At 45.1% G+C, this 22626-nt stretch overlaps 1 protein-coding gene across 3 annotated transcripts; it reads left to right on the forward strand.

The window, feature by feature from the left end:
* The first annotated feature begins 13 nt into the window (after positions 1-13).
* On the forward strand, positions 14-20741 carry CLCN6 (chloride voltage-gated channel 6). Of its 3 annotated transcripts, XR_012635010.1 has the most exons (24): positions 14-101; positions 817-876; positions 1929-1994; positions 2557-2622; positions 3309-3375; positions 3782-3888; positions 4126-4252; positions 4857-4924; positions 5033-5091; positions 5769-5901; positions 6803-6916; positions 7190-7356; positions 8275-8401; positions 8763-8889; positions 9221-9374; positions 9469-9628; positions 9774-9880; positions 10464-10650; positions 11265-11422; positions 12274-12430; positions 13162-13269; positions 13929-14054; positions 15408-19438; positions 19593-20741. XR_012635010.1 is itself a non-coding variant. In XM_074924822.1 (23 exons), the coding sequence occupies exons 1-23, from the start codon at positions 24-26 to the stop codon at positions 15486-15488; spliced, it is 2604 nt and encodes an 867-aa protein (XP_074780923.1). In that variant the 5' UTR covers positions 14-23; the 3' UTR covers positions 15489-20741. The 3 variants fall into 3 exon arrangements, 2 of the variants coding, with proteins under 2 accessions (XP_074780923.1, XP_074780924.1); XM_074924822.1 differs by having other exon boundaries at positions 15408-20741; XM_074924823.1 differs by lacking the exon at positions 1929-1994 and having other exon boundaries at positions 15408-20741.
* Positions 20742-22626: the final 1885 nt, after the last annotated feature.

Consider the following 22626-nt stretch of genomic DNA (forward strand, 5'->3'; position numbering starts at 1 on the left):
GGAAGGGGCGGCGGCGGCGGAAGATGGCGGGGTGCGGGTCGGGGCTCTGCTGCTGCTGCTGCTGCTGCCGCGAGCGGGAGAGCCGCACCCCCGAGGAGCTGGTACGGCCGCCGGCACCCGCGACCCCGGGCCTCGGCCCGGCCCCGCCGCCGCGCCCGCTCTGGGGCGCGCCTGAGGGCGGGCGGCTGCTGGCGGGCGTTGAGCGTTGCTATGGAGCTGGGCCTGGTGCCGGCTTCTCAGGGTCCGGTACCTCAGCCAGCGCTCGGGCCGGCGCCTCAGCCCCAGCCCCAGCCCGTTCCCGCTCTTTTCCCTCACCTTGCGCCCGGTACCTCAGCCATTGCTGCCAGAGCCTCGGCCCGCGCTGTCCCGGCACCCCTGTCAGCGTTTGCTTTGGCTGGGCCCGGTATCCCAGCCGCTGTGGCCGGCGCCTCCCGGGTCCAGCACCCTGGCAGCCGTTAGAGCGGCTCCGCGGGAGCTCTCCGGCTGCCCGGCATTGGGGAGTGCGGCCTGTGCAGGTTTCCTGTCCCGTGCTTCCCTGGGACCTGTTGCTGTGAGGGAAGTTGGGATGTGGGTGTAGTGCTATGCTGTGGGCAGCTCCCATATAGAAGTAACGCAGTGTGTTCTTGCTGAGGGGCAAGGTAAGACCCTATGCAGTTGCCCACAGCAAGTGGTAGTCTGGTAATCCATACTCTGACTTTATAGCAATAGTGGCATAGGCCTTCCCTCATTTTTCCTTTGCCACCAGTGTTCATGAGCACCTGTACATGCATTCATTCCCCTGATGATTTTACTTTCCCACATTTGTTTGTTTTGCAGACGATCCTAGGAGAAACTCACGAAGAGGAGGATGAGATACTTCCACGCAAAGACTATGAGGTGGGAAATTAACTGATAGTAGTATGTGACGTTAACGTGACAAGAACTGCGGACAGGTTTTGATCTGTTTGAGTTTGTAGTGGGGCAGGTACTCCAGATGCATCACTAGCACTGGCACCAGCAGAAATACCAAGAGTTGCTGCACTTGCAAAGAACCATAATACATTTCTGGGTTAAAGCTCTGTGAGTAGAGCTTGAATATCTGCTGCTTGAGTCAGACTCTTGTTGAGAAAATTCATTTTCGGCGTCTGCTGCATTGTTCCACTTTTTTAGATGAGATTTATAGGCTTTAGTGGTCTTGTTTCCTCATGACTGTAAAAAGCATCTGTAGCTACTTGGTCATTGTTGCTTACTGCTGTCTCTGATGTTGTGCTGGCTCACAGCAGATCTCCCCATCTATGGGATCCTGCATCTTACAGGAAAATTTAGCTTTTTGTATGTCTGTATAGTGGCCTTGTGCTATTTAGAGCAGTTGCTGTCGGCATGTGTGTCACCAGCTCAGCCTGTTACTGCTTGGCTTGAAAAGGTGAACTTCATGTAGATAGAAGCTAGTGTTACTTCATGAGGATAACTGGGCAACTGTATTGCTTTTAACTGCTGCAATAAGCTTAAGAATTGATTCTGTTTATCTGGAGAGGAATTCCTATCTAGTGTTCTTGTTGTAGGAAGAGGTTAAATACGAAGATCTAATACTATTCCCTGCACTGTCAAATTGGAAGCACTTGAAGTAAAGTCTAAATCTGTACAGTGTGACTTTAAGTTAAGGTTGTATTAATCAGTCATGTACCTGTTTCTCTTGTTTTCCTCTACCTCTCTCAGCTTGGGCAATGAAATTGATCTGTTCTTTCACTTCCTGATTCTCAGGGCCTGGCTCTGCTTGAAAGATTGAAACAAAGTTATTTCCAGGAGTTTTTTCTCCTACTGTTGTTTGCAAAACCTACTGTGGAGGGAGTAATGACTTCTGTAACCTTTAAAAAGGTCTTCTATCCATAGTTTTTTGCGCAGTCTGTTGCAGCTGATTCTCTTAAATTGATCTTTTGGCATTCTTTCAGAGCTTGGATTACGATCGCTGTATCAATGACCCATACTTGGAAGTTTTGGAGAGCATGGACAACAAGGTAGGACCCTGTTCCTTCTTTTTCATTAGCTTGAGAGCTGAAACTGTGGAAATTGCCCAGAGCAATTTTCCCAGAGAAGTTGTGGATGCCCTATCATTGGAAGTGTTCAAGGTCAGCGTGAATGGGGCTCTGGGCAACCAGGTCTAGTGGAAGGTGTCTCTGTCCTTGTCAGGGGATTAGACTACATGGTCCGTAAAGGTCCTTTCCAACGCAAACCATTCATATTTTGTGGGTTTTTTTCTTCTTTATGAAAGAAATTTTATGTGTTCTCTTGGTTTCTTTATGAAAAGAATAAAAATGTGTGCAGAGATTATAGCGCCTGGCATCTGGTCTGATTCTCAGGTTTAAAGTGAGATGTTCAGCACTTTCAGTTCCATATTTTCAGTTTGCTGTTGTCACCATCTTCTGTTGGTGGTGTTCTGTATCACTCTGGCTGTAACTGAGCTGTGGAGCCCAAAACTGCCTTTTTCTGATCCCTGTTTCTATGTTGCTTTGACTTGTTTTAACTTGTGGTTTGTTTTGTTTTGTTTTGTTTTTGTTGTTTTGTCCTCTTCCTAAACAGAAAGCCCAGAGGTATGAAGCAGTGAAGTGGGTGATGGTTTTTGCTATTGGAGTCTGCACAGGACTGGTAAGGGTCATGCTGTTCCGGGGAGGAAGATTCAGGAGACTAAGCAGCAATAATTTAGAAGTCAATGGCTGAGAAGTAAAGAAGAAACATTCTCTTTCATGAAGTGTAGAGTTTAGTAGCTAGAGTTGTCTTTTGGGAATTTTAGCATGTTGTTGCTACATTTTTTCCAAAAAGCCTTTTTTTCTTTTAGAACTTGCTGTGCTTTCTTTGCAAAGTGTTCTGGCAAATCCTTTAATTCTACATACAGGAAAACTTGTCCAAAGTGAACACATCATAAAAAGAATGCCAATTTACAGCTGAACTGTATTTTTTTGTTTGACAACACTAGCATCACTGCATGTACTTTCTAGAGCGTTTGAAAATTAGCTCTAGTGACTGTATGCCTCAATTTAACACCAGCTTTCTTCTGTACCTTGAAGTATGTTGTGGGTGTTAAAAATGCTACCGGATTAGTACTCTGAAATGCATATCTTCAGGAATAATTCTAGGATGGATCTGTCCTAGTGAGAATGAGGGAGGCAGCAAATGTGAGCTTCCGAGTTACTGTACTCTGAATGACACTTCTTTTGCCTTCTTCATCCTCTGTCCTCCCATGTGTACATACTTCTGGCAGGACTCACTAGAGGGTGGTCTTTGTTACTTGTATGTAATAATTTCTGATGGCAAATCTGTCTTCTTTTTCATAGGTGGGCCTCTTTGTGGATTTTTTTGTACGGCTATTTACCCAGCTCAAGTTCCGGGTAGTACAAAGCTGTATCTTTTACCTAGTGTATGGGTTCCTGTTAGACTCAAGTGACCTTTTCCTTTCTGTTGCAATATTTTGCTCAGAACAGCTGACTCTCAGACTTCTGCCATCAGTAGTGTTGATGATTAATCAAGTTTTCAACTTGCCTATGCAATTTGGCCCTTGAAACCGATAAATATTTCCAGTGTCGTGTACGTAGGCAAAGACTAATCCCTGAAAGAATGGTTTCCCTTCCTTGTAGTTAAGTCTTGAGGTCTGAAAAGGAAGTCTGGCTTCCTGATGGGTTGTGTCAGCTGCCCTGGCTAGATTAGAAAGCACAGGCCTGGCTCCTGATGCTGCTGGGACCCTCAGACAGTACTGAATGATTGTGTATTGGTGGGGGGAATGTTGTTTTTTCCTTGACTGTCCCTGCAGCGGTGGAAGAATGCACTGAGAAAGGCTGTCTTGCATTGTCCTTGCTGGAACTGCTGGGGTTCAACCTGACCTTTGTCTTTCTTGCCAGTCTTCTAGTCCTGATCCAAGTAAGACTTAAGTCTGCTGCTTCTCCCTACACAGCCTCCCTTTCTTCTCACACAGATCCTGGGTATGAAGTATCCTTCTTGCCAGAAATGCTATTTGCCCCAAGACATCAAACTAGCTTCACAGTGCTAATTGATTTAGCTAAGCAGGGTCTCTTGGTCCCTTGCTGTGCTCTGATGACACATTGTTGATCAGCTATAAAGTCGATGCAGCACAGCATCAGTGTTTCTTTCCTGCAGCCTGTAGCAGCTGGATCGGGAATTCCTGAAATTAAGTGCTACCTCAATGGGGTAAAGGTTCCAGGGGTTGTGCGTCTGCGGACAGTGGTGTGCAAAGCCGTGGGAGTGCTCTTCAGTGTGGCAGGAGGTAAGAAGATGGCTGTGATGTATTGTTCTTGTTTGGGTCAGAAATCGCTGAAGGGGGGAAAAATGCTGTCCCTGCTGCACATAAGGCACAGAATGCTTCTCCTGCCTTTCCTGTAAAATGATTTTGATGGACTGGAGGAGAGTCATGAGCCCTGAATGCATATATGGAGTAAAAAATAGACAGAAGGATCAGGACTATCTGGGAAACAGGTACTTTTCTGGGTGGGCTAATCAGAAGTGACTCTTTGTGGCTCAGTCTGAGTGAGATGTGAGGATCCTCCAGAACACATAATCTAGAGCAGCCTGAAGGAGGCGATGTTCTAGGCAGCAGGCAAAGTAATGTTCACAGGCCTTGTAACACCTGTCTTAAATGGTTCCACCCACTTGGGGTGCAAAGTCTGTGGAAGTCTTCACCAACATTTGGGGAGCTGAGGGGGCAGGGGTCAGCACTTCACCTTGAGGGGAGAAGGAGGAGCTGCAAGCCTGGCACAGGGGACTGTGCCATGGCATGGGAGTGGGGAGCTGATCTCTCCTGGCATTGTCAGCAAGGGAGGTCAGCAGGGGTGAGGGCGGAGTGTGTTGCCTCATCAGTCCTGTTTTTCCAGGTCTTTTTGTCGGGAAGGAGGGTCCAATGATTCACAGTGGTGCTGTTGTGGGTGCGGGTTTGCCACAGGTTAGTGCTGGCCTGGGTCGCTGTCGTGGTCACACCACTGCTTTGTAAGAGTACTGTAAAAAGTAAGTTTCAATCACCTACGTTTCTAAATCTTTACTTTGTTTGTAGTTCCAGAGCATCTCTTTGAGGAAGATCCAATTTAACTTTCCCCATTTCCGCAGTGACAGGTACTGTACCCAGGATGTGGAGGAGGGGAGAGGAGGAAGAGTGAGCAGACTTCCTCGGGAGAGGGGTGGCAGGCTGGCATGAATCAGTCAGTTGTTTTTTCAGTTTCTCTCTAGTGCCCTGCAGTTTCATTCTGCAGCAGGACAACACCCTGATGTCTTGTCACCATGATGCTTTGCTCTGGTCTTCATGTTCTTTTTTTTTTTTTTTTTTGATACCACTTGGCAAATCTCTACCCATTTAAAACCTTTAATCTCAATGGTTAAATGGCTTCATTGTTGGGAACAAGCTCAGTTGTCCCTTATGACCAAGGTATACTACAGAGAAGGCTTGTTCACCTGGATCAACAAAATGAAACTTGAGCAAAATCTTGCCCTTCCCTGTCTGTAATTCTTTCAAGTGATGCTGGAGTCCCATGGTTTGGGATGGTTCCTTGTATACTGGGCAGTTGTGTAGTGCCAGAGTTTTGCTCTGTGGTGGTGCTCTAGAGAAAGAGCACGATGCTGCAGCGACTTACTGAATAAATGGTGTTGTCTGCCATGGCCAGCACTTCTCCCAGCTGTCACTCCTGTATCCCTGGGATATATCCATAAATGGGAATGGTCCCTTACTTTGCAGAACCTAAGCACCTCCAGAGCTCTACTTTGCTAAACTGACATTGTTTTCCTCTTCATTTCAGGGATAAAAGGGATTTTGTATCTGCTGGAGCTGCTGCAGGGGTTGCGGCTGCCTTTGGAGCCCCAATTGGGGGTACTCTTTTCAGCTTGGAAGAAGGTTCCTCTTTCTGGAATCAGGGACTTACATGGAAAGTGGTGAGTAGTGACTCTGGCTCTTTCTGTGTGTCTCTTCCTTGAGCTGGACCTTTGGGAGCACAGGTCCATGGGGTCCATCCTGTCTCCTCCTGAGCTCTCCTGGCAGGAGAGAGATTGCCTGCTCTATCAGCACTCCAGAATTACTACAGATCAAGAGCAGAGAATGGGCTGGTACTATGTGGAACTGTGGGGCAACGCTGTAGGCACCAGATTTAGTGTACCTGGGAGAAAGGGCTTTTGTGTCTGGGCTTTTTGCAGTCTGATCCTTTGGGAGCAGAGTAGGCAGGTACTGGATTACTTTCTGCTCTTCTCTGCCTTGGGGAGCTGTATTGCAGCAATGCCCTGTGCCTTCAGGTTGCCACTTTCTCTGCCCGAAGTGCCTACTTAATGAAGTTGACTGGGTATTAGAAATGTATTGGATTTCGTAATGCTTTTGGCATTTCTTATGCCAAATGACCTGTTGATGGGGTTCAGTTAGTTTACTCTTTCTCAACAGTGATAAAAGGAGACAGGGGATTTGCCAAGATAACAGCGCTCTCGGAGCCAATGAATACCTCAATTCCAACTCTAAACAAGCTGTTTTAGTGCCTTGGAATTGATTTGCAACTGCAAATTGACATATTTGACAAAATAAAAACTTTTGCTGTAAGAATTACCAGGTGAAATTCCTAACCTCTTGTGTGGGAAACCAGATCAGATGATTATAGTAGTCCAGTCTGGCCCTGCTCTCTTTTGCATCAGGGAATGAGTGTTAAACCTCAGTGGATTATTTTCCTAAAGCCTGAGAAGGCTCAGGTTCCCTTCCCCCAGTGTAAGTCTCATGGAAGAGTTCACTGTGATAGTCTTAATTTTGGGAGTCTTCACTATTTTCCTTTTTATTCTTTATTTTCTACTTCCTCAGCTTTTTTGTTCCATGGCTGCCACCTTCACCCTGAATTTTTTCCGCTCTGGGATTCAGTTTGGAAGTTGGGGGTCTTTCCAGCTCCCTGGGCTGCTGAACTTTGGGGAGTTCAAGGTAATACTTAGTGCTGTTGTTTCCCCCACACCTCCAGTCTCTTGTCAGTTCAGTGTTTCTGTTGTTGTTATGTTGTTTGTTTTTTTTTTTCCGATAATGCTTGTATTTCAGTGAAGGGCAGTTGATACTTAGCTGCAATGCATTGATAGCCTAAGACAGAATTGTTCCCTTTTTGTCATAGCTGCTGTAAGTCTCCTGCTTTGGAGACAGAAGCGTTGGTAGGAAGTTGCAGCAACTACTGCAGTGCTGGTTTTTATGCTTTTCTGCACATAGTGCTCTGAGTCTGATAAGAAATGCCACCTCTGGACAGCTGTGGACTTGGGCTTCTTCATTCTGATGGGGATTGTAGGAGGCCTTCTCGGAGCCACCTTCAACTGCCTGAACAAGAGACTTGCAAAGTACCGCATGCGGAATGTGCATCCCAAGCCAAAGCTGGTCAGGTATTTGTGCTCACTTGAGTTTGTGTGGGGATCTCTGATCTGTGTTCAGTGTCCCAAAGCAAAAGCATCAGTCTAGAAGACCCAGTGAGTGGGGCTGGAGGAAATCCCAGACACACTCTTTTTGAAATCACAAAACGAAGCTTCCATAGAGTTTGAAAGTGAACACCAGAAGCCAGATCTTGCAGTCGCTGTGCATTTTTATAATTACTCTGGTGGTACAGAGAGAGCTGCAACCCCCCCTTACAAGGGCTGTGAAGGGAGCTCTTTATAACAAAGGCTATAGCTGAACAACCAGAGCTTTGTGACCATGTGGTATTTCTTTATGTCTTGTTCAAACAGATGTGGAAGGAATAGCTGATCCCACTCTTTTTTTTTTTTTAAATTATCTTAGTTAATTAAATCCACAACTGAGCTAATATCTGTGCTATTTATAGAGGGAATTGCCATGTAATTCTGGAAAATAGCTGTTTGATTGTTCTAGACAATTTCTAAATAAGAATCTGAGGTTTTAAAAAAAAAAAAGTGCATTTCGGCAGTTAGAAAAGAAAGATTATGAGAGACTATGCATCAACGTGTCCAGTCCTGTCTAGCCTTTTACCCTGTAAGGATCTACAGAACATTGTTTCCATGTGAACAGCCTCATCACTGAACCCTTCCCTGTGCCTTTGTATATGTGACTGCTATGTGTTCTCTAGGCAGAAATAGCTCCTTTTTGGGGCAGGCAATTAAAAAGGAGAGTTAATGCAGTCCCTGGCAACCAAGTCATAATTCAGCTTGACTTGCAGAGTCCTTTGCTTCTGATGTTAAGGTGTAGTGACTGCTGCTTCTTGCAGCCTTATCAAAGTTGTGTGCAGAGCTGGGTCTGGGTTACAGGGCTGAGTGTGGCTTCAGTGTATGGTTTCTGTTGTGTACTTGCAGAGTCTTGGAGAGCCTGCTGGTGTCTCTGACTACCACGGTTGTGGTCTTTGTAGCCTCCATGGTTCTGGGGGAATGTCGACAGATGTCTTCCAACAGTCATAGTGGCAACGACACTCTCGGCCTGCAGGTGAGGGATCTTATGTGAAGATTGTATGTCCCCATCATATTGCTCACCCTCCAGAGAAGCACAGGCACATAATGAGCTTCAACAGCATGCAGTACATAACAGAACTCCGGTGAAAGCCTGGGGTCAGTTGCAGGAGCTTAGGGTAATAATGAAAGCTACCCTTTGTGCTTTTGTGCCTCAGGCTGTGAACCAGGGAGCCCAGTGATGCTGCAGGCTCCCGTTTCTGCTACCGGTGTTTGATATGAACTTCCCAAAGTGAGGGCTGACAGCCCTATATGGAAGGGTTACTCCTATTCTGCCCAAAGGCTATTGCAGGAGAGAGGGTATTTTAACTATTTGTGTCTTTTGTGTCCTGCATTAGGGTATGTCAGAGGATGTGAATTCAAGTGTCAAAACTTTTTTCTGCCCAAATGAAACCTACAATGACATGGCCACACTCTTCTTCAACCCTCAAGAGTCAGCTATCTTGCAGCTCTTCCACCAGGATGGTGAGTAGTTAGGAGACAGTGCGCCATCCCATGTTTAGGCTTCAGAGCTTCATCTTGCTTGAAGCAGCCTTGACATAAGAACCACAAGGCTCAGAGCATCTTCAGGCCTTCATGGCTCTGGGGGACTTCTAGTACTACAGGTTAAAGCCCCCCCTGTGGAAAGAAACACCTGCTTTTCTTCTCTTTTTCACTTATTCATTGTCTTCATGTGTGTTTGGACTGGGAGACGACTAAGTTTATCTGTTGAGAGATGAGCCTGCTGAGCTGAGGGGTGGATGGTATCTGTCTGACAGACCTGTGCCCCTTAGTTATTATTCTTCTTGTGTTGCAGGTACTTTCAGCCCAGTCACACTGTCCTTGTTCTTCCTTCTCTATTTCTTACTCTCCTGCTGGACATACGGGATTTCTGTGCCCAGTGGTCTTTTTGTGCCATCACTGCTTTGTGGGGCTGCCTTCGGACGCCTGGTCGCCAACCTCCTCAAAAGGTGCATCGAGTGTGCGTGCGTGTGAGAGATGTGCTGCAGACACGTGCTGAGCTCTCAGGTTATTCTAACCTCCGGGCTCTGTGTTTTGCCCTAGCTACATTGGCCTGGATCACATCTACTCGGGAACCTTTGCCCTCATCGGGGCAGCAGCATTCCTGGGAGGAGTGGTCCGCATGACAATTAGCCTGACCGTCATCCTAATTGAATCCACCAATGAGATCACCTATGGGCTCCCAATAATGATCACCCTCATGGTGAGTGCAGGGACTTAGCTCTGGGTTCTTGCAGGTTGCTTGAACGTGTCCTGGCCCGGAATCTCTGTTCTATCCAGGGCTACGATAAGCCAAGGAATCTTGTGCTTGGAGTAACAACTCAGTAGACCTTCTGTTTGCTCTGCAGGTAGCCAAATGGACAGGAGACTTTTTCAACAAAGGCATTTATGACATCCACGTGAACTTGCGAGGAGTGCCTCTTCTGGAGTGGGAAACAGAAGTGGAAATGGATAAGTAAGGCTGCTCTTCTTGGGTTAGCTTGTGATAGGGTTCTTGCTCAGAAAGAAATGCTGTAATGTGGGGGATGATGCTTTATCTCCAATAAAACTGGCTGCTCTGAGAGGAGCAGCTGTGAGAAGGACTGCTGTGAGAGGAGCTGGGATTTGGGCATCAGGCCTGTGGCAGGAAGGAATGCTGGAGCCCTTTCTGAGGAGGGGTGGATGGGTGGAGATCTGAGGAGCAGATTTGTGAGGTTCAGCAAGAACTCATGGTAGTGTTCCACTGGACTTTGCTTCTTGTAGAATTTCATTTTCTCTCCACCTGTTGTCTTTTCCCAGTAGTGTTTAAACACTTTGTGTGTTATAAGCTGGAACCTTTTTCCTTTCCTGTAGTGCATCATTGATGCAATGTTCTGCTAAAAAACAAACTTTTTTTTTTTTAAACCAATTGTGCTGGCACTGCTAATGACACAGTGACGGTGACCACACAGGTACAAGGAGCAGTCATTTCGGGACTGGTTTGTTTCCTTGTTTGTCCATCACCAGCCTTCTGTTGCTGACGTAATACATGCAGCACTCTTGGATTTCTGTCTCCTCAGACTACGAGCTAGCGACATCATGGAACCCAACTTGACATACGTCTACCCTCACACCAGGATCCAGTCCCTTGTTAGCATCTTGCGCACAACTGTCCATCATGCCTTCCCTGTAGTGACTGAGAATCGGGGCAACGAGAGGGAGTTCATGAAGGGAAATCAACTGATAAGTAACAACATCAAATTCAAGGTAAGAAGTTGTTTGTTTGATGAGTTGCAGGGTGAAGATCTTTGTTTTGCAGGTGAAAGGCCCTTTCTTTTGTTAGCTAGGCTTTTGTTTTGCAGAACGAAGCACTACTGTGATACAGAATTTTCAAGGACTTGATTTCATTCTGCTCTCTGGGTCATGGTAAAGGCAGAAGTGCACTGCATTCCTGGAGGCAACAGTTAAGAGAATGAAGTAACCTTTTTAGTATAGACAATGGAAAAAGGTTGAATTTGGCACTGAAGTAGTGAAATGACCATTGAGATCAGTAGTAGGTGCCAAAATGCTTCTCCTCTTTGTAAGGAAGCGTTGTGGGGCAGATGCTTTAATCTCTTGGGGAAACTTAAAATTTAAGGTCAGAATGAATAAAGAATGTGCTTGTGGCATACTCTTGCTCTAGCAAAAAACGGTGCCCAAGTTCCTAAACTCCAGGTTCTCTGTCCAAGGAGAGTACTATTGCCTATTCTTACAAATACTGCAGCCGCACTAGGGAACGCCTTACCTGATAACACAGAGCTGTGATCAAACAGTTCATAGTTGCTTTTGGATGCCTGTTGACCCGCTTAGTGAATTTCTGAAAACTTGCTTGTTGTATCCAGAAATCTAGCATCCTCACCCGAGCTGGAGAGCAGCGCAAGCGCAGTCAGTCTATGAAATCCTACCCTTCGAGTGAATTGCGTAACATGTGCGATGAGCACGTAGCAACGGAGGAGCCACCAGAAAAGGAGGATCTGCTGCAACAGATGCTAGAGAGAAGGTGAGAGCCTGGTAGGCACAAATGTATGGAAAGAGGGTGTTTCCATATGTTGAGATGTGTTGTGATGCTTCATACAGTCCCTGTCATTCCATATGTCAGAGGAAACAGTGCTAGTCTCCACAGTTTAGGAGAAGTGACTTGTCAGGTCTCATCAGCCAGTGCTGGGGTCACACCTGTGACCGAGTCATCTTTTAATGGCTTGATGATGTCCAACCTGTTAACTTAAATTTCCTTCAAACCCCTATCCAGAAATATTTACTAGTGAGGATGGAATATCTGGGGAAATGTCTTCTCTCTAGGAATCGATGCCCTCTTGTCTGTAAAATACTGAGGGCTTTGCAAAGCTCACTTCTGCCAAGAGAGGAGCTAGTGACCTGTCCTATAATACTGATACCACCTTTCTGGTAGCTGGGCTTAGTTACCAGGCTTGTATTGCAGTTGCTTCCCAGCAGAAGCCCAGTCTAGTGCATCAGTTTCTAACCCAGTGATTGTGACTCTTACAAGTGTCTTACAGAATCCTGGCCTTGACGTTTTGCCAGATGCTTCAGCAGTTATTAGAATCTGAATATTTGGCTCTGAAAATTGCTTTAGCAGCAGGTGATTTGAAATTGAAAGTTAGACTGTCTTCATTCTGCTGCTGTTGTCATGCTCTGCCCATGGTAGTGATTCTTGACCCCTCTCTGCTGTTTTGTTTGGTGGAGAAAAGACTTGTTTGTCTCTAGCAAGCATTCCTGAAATGTTCAGGAGAAGGTTGGAAAGAGCTGAAAGAGCTGTTGTTGTTTTGGAGGTGGGCTATGTGTCTCTCCTTAAGTTCATGCAACTTATAACATGTAGTGTTAAATCTGTGACAGATATACTCCCTACCCCAACCTGTACCCTGACCAGTCTCCCAGTGAAGAGTGGACTATGGAGGAACGCTTCAGACCTTTGACCTTCCATGGCTTGATCTTACGCTCACAGCTGGTCACCCTCCTTGTCAGGGGTGTTTGTTACTCTGAGAGCCAGTCGGTGAGTCTTCCTAACCAGGAATGGTGGCAGAGACATCCCTACCCTCTCAGCTGAGGAGGTTGGGAATCGTATTTGTGGACCACCAAAAAGAATTTACCTATTTTAACACTTGAAGGAATGCATCTTTGTTTTAAAAGCTACAGACAGGTAATGTGAATTCTCCATTGCAGGTCTAGAATAAAGAGAATTAAATTTCTGTTTAAGTATCCGCAGGAAAAGAGAACAGCTACTGTTTAAAAAATAAAGCAACAGGTCCGTTTGTTGCATAAAGGTGCAATCCTGTCAGAATTGGAGAATGGAGGGCAGATATTAAACAAAAGTAGAGCAACCAGCAGTGTATACTGTGTGTTTTCACTGCTGTGTGCTAAGGTTTTGCCAGAAGAATGTCAGGTGTATCACTGAGATCAGTATGAGCGATTGTGTTTGAGGCCTGTCTTCCACAAGGCTGATTTGTTGCTGCCCTCAGGTGTTGAGTGTAGATCTGTCAGAGGTTGGAGAGCAGATCTGATGCTCTGTCATCTAAATGCCTGTATAGGTTTGGGCTTGCACTGCTGCATTCTGAGATGAGTTGCTAGGAGTACCTCGGCAGGAGTTGTATGTGTGGGTATGAGGGGGGAGAAGGAGATCTGGGTGAGCGATTGGGAGGTGTCACTTGCTGTGCTGCTTGCAGCCCGTGTGCTGTCTGGGATGGTGGTGACACATCGGTTCAGTGGGATTTGTTTTAATTGCAGAGTGCAAGTCAGCCTCGTCTGTCCCATGCAGAGATGTCAGAGGATTACCCCCGCTATCCAGATATCCATGACCTGGACCTCACATTGCTGAACCCTCGCATGATAGTGGTAAGAGATGCACCGCAGTATGACAGTGGTTTTTTTATATGTTTAGGACTGTCCCAAGCCTTTAAAAAAAGGCTGAGAGCATGTTTAAGTCCACCCTCGGGTGAGTGACCAACATCATGTACTTCTCATGCATTCAGTCAGCCTTGTCTGCATGTGGAAATCAATCTTCACTCCTGCTATGAGGTAACATCGCACACAGGTGCTTTACTTTCAGAATAAGGCATTGCCTGTCTACTTTAACTTCCTTCTAGATTAGACTCCTGCCTTAGTGAGATTGGACAGGCAGACTGCTGGTACCTGTTTGGAACTCTGTGCTGGCAGCTCAGTCAGTGGCAGACCTGTCATTGTGGCAGGAAGGTTGCTGTGTAGGCCAAAGTGCTTTTTAAATGTACTTTCTTATTTTCATGGACCTGCATTTGTTCTGCTCAAGGCTTTCTGCAGCATTGGGTTCTTAAAATCATGGGTCACAGTGTTTAAACAAACTGTGGCAAATTCAGGTTCCTGAAATAATTTCATGTTTGTGGATAAATAGATGTCCACAGTCCAGTACCCTGTCCAGAGATCAGTGCACTGGAGGACTTGTAGGAATTGCTTGCTAGTGATTCCGTGAGATAGTGAAAATGCCTCTTGTAAATAATATAATTGTTTTTCTTGCTTAGGATGTCACCCCATACATGAACCCATCACCCTTTGCTGTCTCTCCAAATACTCATGTGTCACAAGTATTCAACCTGTTTAGGACGATGGGACTTAGACATTTACCAGTTGTGAATGCAGTTGGAGAGGTGAGTTCTTATCTCCATTTTGTATTGGCTGAGCAAGGAAGCCACTGTGGTTTTTGCAATGTTTTCCACCTTCGGGAGAATTAAGATCTCTAACATCAAACAGAAATGCTTTAAATAGATCAGAATATGATCTTCTTAAGGCCCTGAAGCATTGTTGATTACTGTGACTTTTGTTACCATCTCCTGTGTCCAAGCCTACTTCCCGCTTTCCCTGCAAGGGGCAGGACATGCAGTCTCTCTCCTGTCTCAGGTTGGCAGCACGTGGAAGCTCTTACTGTCTTGCACCTGTTGAGAGCCTTTAGCTCATCAGAGGCCACTAATTTGGCTTCCTCTTTCACAGCTATATTCAAAGCCAAGAGCAAAATTTCCTGTGTGTTGGGACAGGAGGTTTTTCTCCTGGTAGGGAACTTGTGTTCTGTTGCTGCTCATAAGAGCAGCAAAATAAAGGAGTCTGAATGGTTTGTGCTTGATTCGCTGTACTTGTCTCTTTGCCATCTACAATGCTCAGGAGTAGCCAGTAGGTGTCAGTAACTTCCTATAAACACAGTGAGAAACTGTTTCCCTTAAGCCTGAACTGGTCTGTCCCTATGAGACAGCAGTGCTTTTTCTGCCTCCTGGGATTCCTGATAGCTACTCTGCAGAGCCTGTTGGTTGAAAACAAGATGTTGACTCATTTCATGTTTGGTACAAGATACTCTTGCAGTACTAGAGAGCAGCCTAGTTCTAAACTCAGTGTATAAAATCACTGAGGTGTTTCATCAGCTGAAATGTGTGATTTGACTGTTTCCCCAGCAGTCTGGGAAAGGTTCCTTCTTGTGATCCACCAGCTAGTGATGGCCATTATGCAGTCGACACTTAACTAGCCTTTACCATTTCTCTGTTTTGGTCTTTAGAGCTTCCTAGAATGTGTCTGATACAAGCTATCTGCAGTCATGTAATCTGGCCTACCAGAAATGTCTCTAATAAAGCCATAAGGGACAGCTTTATTATTTCCAATTACAGTTTTCACTATCCAGAGGATTTAGTTACATCTGTATGCTGTCTAACATGAACAGGATTTCCCTTCCTAGGCAGGGGTAACTACTGCTGTGTCCAGATGTGACAGCAACAGTTAAGCTGTCTGTTTTGGTGTAGTTAAAGCAGTGTCTTGCCTGTAGAAAAGTGCTGGGGAGAGGGAGGGGCATTGTTTTGGCGAGATTTCAACTTGAACCCACTCTAATTCAAGAACTGCTTGCAGGTTCCCTCTTTTTGGTGGGGGGGTGGAAAGAAAAACAGCTCTACCATGCATGTCTCTTAGTGGCACCTCTGTGATACTGACTTGTATCTTTTTTTCCTCTTTTCTTCCTCTTTAAGATTGTTGGGATAATCACTCGGCACAACCTGACCCACGAATTTCTGCAGGCAAGACTGAGACAACACTATCAGACCATTTGATGCCCCTGCCTACCCTGCCCCACTCTCAGTGTGGCTACCTCCCTCTTCCAAGCCTGCACACGCGCTCGCATTCTGCTTGGACCCCACAAGGCCCAAGACTTGCCGTTTGGCTTCTCACATGCATATCAAGCCTGGGGAGTTGGAAAACATCTTGCTAGCCAGAGAATTAGAGGAGCTGCCTGAGCCCAGAGCTGTTGATTGGTCTCAGGCACTTGGTTTGACCACTCTTGATCCAGGTTTTTTCTTTTCCTGTGCCCCAGTTATCTCCTTTCATCAGATGTCCTGACACTGTATGTTCTGCTATTTTGGTTTGGTTTGGGTTTTTGTTTAAGGGTTGGAAAAAAGAACCGTCTAGCTCCAGTGTGTCCTGTGTGGAGAACTGCAGCACCTTTTCCTCGTCCTCCTGTATGTCTCCCTTTTCCTTCCTTGTTCCTGCAACTGTTGCCTTACTTGTGTGAGAAGGGGGTTGCTGTCAAGGCTGAGAGGAGATACTGAAGTTTGAAGTTACCAAATAGCTGCTCTGGAAGATGACTTTTCTGAAAAGCAGTATTAAAAAACCCAACTCTTTGGAAATACACCTCTTTTGCCGGTACTCCCAGTTGCCCATGTTTTTTCCACTCTGGCTTCATTTGTTCCTAATTTCTCTCCTTTCATGAGGAAGCATCCCTGCTGCGATGTTTTTGAGAGCAGCTCAGTAAATGAGGAGTTCAGAACAGTTCCATTACAGTTACTGCTAGGGATTATAAATATTTAATAGGCTTGCAGAGCATCTCAGAGGAGCGAGATTCTTTTCCCTGTTAGCTGTTGTTATTATCTCCCTGTAAGAGACTATTCTAAGGCCTTTTGTGGCACTCCACTTTGTCACTACCCTGACACTTCTGCATTTCTTGGCACTTGTAGGCACTAACTCCTTGTACTGATCCAACAGTGAGAGCCTGGGATACCTTTCCAGCTAGGGTTAGAGACCAGGAAACCCCATGTCCTCAGAGCATGGTGAAGTGTTGCTTTCTGGAGGCAGGTAGAACTGATGTCCTGTCTCTGGGCTTGGTTGAATTATCTGTCATGTGAGGAGCTGGTGTAACTTCAGGCTGCCATACAGGAGAGATACTTGGTGCTGCTGTCTAAAACAGGCAGGATCTGCTGCAGGATGATAAGTGGGACTGTCTGTGCTCTAAAAATGCTTGGGATAATGTTTGCAACTGCAACAGCCGAATATCTGTAAGGGTAAAATCAGCACTTGGAAGCCAGTTGCAGCCAGTTTACTGCTTTAGCAGGTACCATCCTGGCCAGCACCTGTATTGTTCCAGCGGGCACCTGCCCTCCTGAGTTTTGCATACAGATAACCCTCAGTGGGAAGCCAGCATTGTGCCTCCAGGGGCTGGAGAGCTGATTGGCTTGATAAAGCACAGAGCATTCTCTCAGCCAAGAGACTGGGCCAAATAACATGGGGAATGTATCTCAGAAAAGCTTCTACAAAGCCTCTGAGTGCTGCAGTTAACCTGTTGTCTGCTGTAAGGAGCTAGCTAGATGAAAGTTGTGGCAGAAGGAAGTCAGACATTATTGTATGTTTTGACTTCAGGAACTCATCTATGCTGAAGATTTTTCTGACTAAGCCTGAAGAAGTTGTGCCCTTTCCTTCCATGTGTCAAAACACTAAATCTGTTAAAACAGCCTATTTGACTGACTTTGTGGAAACTGATTGTTCCAGGGCACTTCTCTGAAAACTGCTGGCTGCTGAGCCCTACTACAGTTAGGGTTAGGAGGAGGTTTTGTGCCCAGGTAAACCATGGTCTTGATTTAAGGCTCTTTAAGTCACTGCAACTCTTAGATGTTAGTGGTGTCTTTGCAGTTCAGATAGTTGGTAGACAGATGTATTCTCTGGCTGTGCTTGTAATAAGGACAGCTGAGTCATAGGAGACTCTTGAGTTTGTCCCACAGATGAGAGAAAACTTGGTCTTACAAGTGGTTCCTGAGGCCATGTTTTAGGGTAGAATTTGTCCTTGTCACACAGTACATGGCATGGCTCAGCTGGAAAGTTTGGTTTTAGCAAAGCTGTTTGTAAGCACTTAGACTAATTTTTATTCCTCTTCGTTGACATCTGGAGGCCTTTTTATCTCTTGGTGTTCTTTCCCACCTGCTGCTTTATTAAGAGATCTTTGTTTTCAGGAATGGATTTACATCATTTCCACAGAAGAAAGAGTGGGCTGTGGTACGTGCAATGGCAGTTGTTGCAAAGGAAGCTCTGTGTGTCCCAGGACCCTTTGTTAACTATGGCCACTCTCCAGAGCTGCCTGGCAAGTGGCCTGTCTAAAGAGCAGGGAATACATTAGTTCTTTTTCCTTAATTACTGTGGAACTTGCAGCTCTTGTCTCCTCCGCTAAAATAGTTTTGCTGACTTCTGAATATCCTAGCTCCATTTCAGATAAAGCATGCAAGCTCTTAAACTTCCAAGAGTAAAGTGAAAGTGTTTTCCTACAGCCAGTATCCATCTTGTGCCTTCAACCTGGGCTCCTTAGCTGGGACAGGTGTGGCATGTTCCTTAGAGCATATGTGTTGGCATCAGCTGCTGGTCTTGACTTGCAAGTTCTTTCCCTACAAGTAGAGTAAGGATGTTTGTTCTCTCAGGATAGTCTCTGCCAATGATTTCTAAAATGCCTGTGTTCCCTGAGCTCTGGTTTTGTGCTGAGCTATCCTAAGAAACTTCCAGCACCCTTTTGCACTCCCTGAAGCTGGACTGTAGGTTTGAAATGTGCTTCTGTTAACCTACCTTTCATTCAAAGGATTTGTGCTTGTGGGCAGTTACAAATCACAGAAATCCTGTTCTGATGGGATTTCAAATGACTCTAACGTGGAATTAGCAATCCCATACTGTCAGAACACTTGTCAAGAATGCCCTATGTCTCTCCATGACAAATCTTTTTCCTTTTGCTCATGTTGAGTGATTGTGTGTGAAAGGTTCCTTCCTGCACATGAATAGGGCTCCTTAGATTGTTTACCTTGAGCTGGTCATGTTCTGTTTTATTTCTGTACACAAACTGCAGCAGTATATTTTGCTTCAGGATGTCTTGTCATTGCTACTGAGACCTGAAGTTAGGCAATCCAGACAAGACAACTGGCTGAAAAATGTTGTCAAGGTTTGTCTGAGCACCAGCTGTGCTTCCCCATGAGAAGGCCGCTTGCCTTCAGCCTGCTGTCAGCACTGTCTGCTCTGCCTGTGCATCTATCTTATTCAAACGTTTCAGATGGAAAACACACCCATTTCACTCTGTCAGTAAAGAAGTTTTAAACGAGGGCGGTGCGTGACCCTGTCAGCTGCTTTAAAGGGAAATCTCAGTGTGCAGTCACTGTTATGTAGCCTGCAGAAAGGGAGTTGCAAGTTCATCTGACTTGGAGATGCAGCATTTCTCTTCTGCTAAGGACTGATGCAGAGGAGCTTGTGTTGAATCAGTCTTGTTCTCACACTTTGATCACTTAATTCCTGTCTTACAACACACTAACTGCTTCTACTCTGGCTCTGGTTGCTTAGTAATTTACCAAGAAATGTGCTTCTAACATAGGTGCCTGTAACCTTTTACTCAGAGCAACACTAAAGGAATAGCAACCAAGAACTGGATTAGTATTGATGGCAAAAGTTAGGGGGTAGTATGGGACATTCTCCCCTGGAGGTTTCCTGTGCGCTGTTAATTTTGTGGTTTTGAACTGTTAACTTACTGTGAGCCATTCCAATGGTAGCAACTTACCTTTCCGTTTGTTTTTTTGCACTGTTTTTTGTTATGAAAGGATGTAAGCTAATTCCACGGTGTATATAAATTGTATTTTTTTTAAATTTGTATGAATATATTTTTATTTGAACTATGGCACTTGGGAAGAATTCATGTAACCATAACATGTCTGAGAGTAAAATGTTTGTGTGTCTCCTTCAGCACTTTCAAGGCCTTTTGATGTTTCTAGTGTTGTCCTATTTTTTGCCCTTTACTACAATAAAACTAGTAGAACCTGGCAATATCCAAGAACATGGTTTGAGGTAGATGAGTGGTTGCTGTTTGTGAGCTGTCTGGATCTAACAGTTTGTTCAGAAGGTGCTCTGAGACTGGGCAAAGATAGGTGTAATTCTTTAGGTTGTGACCACTTTAGTCCCATGTTCTCTTCCAGCAGCTGTTTAAAAGGAGGGAATTACCAAATTACCATATGGTAATAAGGAGCTGAGTTATGCACATTGTGCTAGAGGCAACTGCTGCTTTTCTTACCCAAGAACTCTTGCTTTCTACTTTCCTCCTAGTAAGTTAATGAAAGACATTTAGAGTGCAGTGTTGTATCTCTTGTTTTACGGGTAACTTCTCCAGGATCTGAAAAATATTAATTTCATCTTCAGCTTTTATTTTGTTTGTGGATATCTTTCCTGCTTTATCATGCTGTTTACCTTACAGAAAAAAACTTCTGACAATTTTTGATCTTTTGTCATGTGCTTACAGGCCAAAAATGTGAGGAAGTACAGTCTTTGAGCAGTGTAGAAATATCAGACCCAAAAGCTTCATGATTGTGCTGCTTTTCTGGATCAGGTAGCTATGTTGTACAGGATGCACGTAGCAGCTTTCTGATGCACTCTATTACCCAGCAGCTTGTCTGGCTCCTGCCCTCAGTCTCTCGCTTGGTGTGTATGTAATGACAAGGAGAGCCTGAAATAGATAAAAGCACCTGTTGAGCAGGGATGGTGGAAAATCTGTGTTTGGGAGCTAAATAAGAATTCCCATGGTGGTCTTAATTAAGCTGTGTTCCTGGCAAGGAATCAGGGTAGAAGAGAGTCATCAGGAGGAAAGAGCAGGGGAAACTGCTTCAGCTCTGCTACTGCCTTCAGTCATAAATGCAGTAATGTAGGAGAGAATGAGAGAAACATTTCCTTCCTAAAGTTGAGGTACATCAGCTGCCACTTCAGCATAACAGTAAAGGAGGAAACAGGCCATGTCTTTCATCTACTTTCTCACCTCCTGCCCCCGAAAAAGAGGGATGGGAGAGGTGTGTCTGTCCACACTTACAGACACAGCTTGACAGTTTGGTGTAATGACAACTTCCTTGCAGCCAAACGTATTGAAGCAGCCAGCTGGACTGATGAAATACCAAGCACTTCGTTAGAGCTTTAGGGCTGCTTTGGGTGTCAAGATTATAATGCAAGGTGATTTCTATTCCAGAGAATAAAAGCCTGAAGAAGGAGGAATCAAAACCAGTTACAAGTGGTTTGTCTTGTACTTTATCATGGGTGACAAAGGTGGTTACTAGAAAAGCTGTGTAATTTATGCTTATTTATGCTTAAAGCAATCAACTTCATGTTTAGATTAAAATCCTGTTCTACCAAAGTTTATAGACTCATTAAATCCAACCATGTGTCATGATCCCCATACCTGTAAACTGTGTATGTAGCAGAAGAATTTAGTGGTGTTCAGTGAGGTTATTTTTTTAAAAATTTTTTGCTTTGCTGGCAGGATACAAGCTGCCTACTTTAGCATGTGTGCATACACATACAGGTGTGTATCATGCAGCACCCACAGGAAGAAACAGAGGATGGCTGCCCGGAGCTTTGGCTGCACTTGTGTGCAAGATGAGAGAATGAAGCTGTTCTTCTTGTCCAGGGTGCTGAAGCGCTTTTCAGCCGCAGTGGGTTACACTCAGCCTCTTCAGCATTCACTATAGCTTTTCAGATGCAGCGTGTGAAAAACCTTATTCACAGCTGGAATGAGATGGCAAGTGAGTTCCACCACCATCTAGGAAGTGAAGGGGTATCAGTTTGTGAGGTTTAGAGGTTGAGATCACTTTTTAAAAGCAATCACGATGTCCCTTTCTCCAGGCTGTTACAAAACTGCAGAAATAAAAGCACAAGTCTCTATGGGCCATGTGTGATTGACACACATTTTGGTGATTCTTAAGCATTTAGGAGCAGGAGACTGGAACCCATATACACCAGTCTGAATAGATGAGCACAGAAAACAGTACTGTGCTGAAGAACTCATAACTTAACAGAAAGGACAGGACAACCCTGAGACCCCTGCTGACTGCCCCAGCAGCTCCTTGGTGCTTATACTAGAGAATATCTCTATGGGATAGCCAACTTTACACATTGATTTTTATCGTTCTTTTGCTTCTTCTCAACTCCCAGCATAGCAGGCCTGACCCTAGCTCCTTCTCACTACCTTCTGTTATCTTAAAACTTTGCCACCTCCAAACTCTGCTTCTTTATCTATACAGGATTCTGCTGGTTTTTACAAGAGAGCATTCAGGAGATGGGAGGGTAGGCGGAAGGTCTTACAAATCCTCCTTCCTTCCTTCCCACGTAAAACACCCCAAATTGTGATTACAACTGTAAGCCCTTTATTTGTCTTTTTTTTTTTTTTTTTTTTTTTTGTGGAAATATATCAGCCAGGGATAGAATCTCCTTGTAGGAAAACAAAATACAGGCATGGTATAACCTTCTATTTACAAAGGGTGAGTTGTACCGTTGAGAGAGGAACTGATGTGCTCAGGATTCTTTGAACTAGGAACCCCAGTTGTACTAATTCCTTTGGTTTGTTCAGATAGGATGATGGGAAAGCTGGCCTCAGAAACTATTACAAGCAGTCAATGAAAAGGACCAAAGGCAGCAGTGGTTTCTGGCTGCCAGCAGTGAGGTACAAGAGCCCATCCTGTGGTCTTAAAGTTTCTTCCTGCCTTTTTGTTTCACTCTTTATTTCTCTTCATTGTGAGACTGATCTTGACACCTCTTCCCTTTACACTTGCAATGATGGCAGGAATAAGACTCAAAGAACAAAGCCCACTGCATTCTATCACTTGCTTTGGTAAAGGATTGGGGATTGGAGCCAGCAGAAGGTTCTCTTTTAAAATTATTTGTCCATAGCGGCTGTCACTGGAATGGCAATGGTTCAGCTCCAGCAGGGAATGACAGAACAGGGACATCTGCTGCAAGAAACGTTCTTGATTTGTTTCAAGACATTTCACACCTCAAAGGTGTGAGAAAAGCACCAGAAAAGATCCCCCCTTATCTGTCAGCATGTCTCTGGACTCTTCCTTCTTCGGTGTGAAAATTGAGATGAGTGTTGGACAACTGGGTGGCAACTGTCTAATGGGAGCTGTACCTCTGGGTAAGCTTGCG

This window comes from Athene noctua, chromosome 22, assembly GCF_965140245.1.
Source record: "Athene noctua chromosome 22, bAthNoc1.hap1.1, whole genome shotgun sequence".
In the NCBI taxonomy this organism is placed as follows: domain Eukaryota; kingdom Metazoa; phylum Chordata; class Aves; order Strigiformes; family Strigidae; genus Athene; species Athene noctua.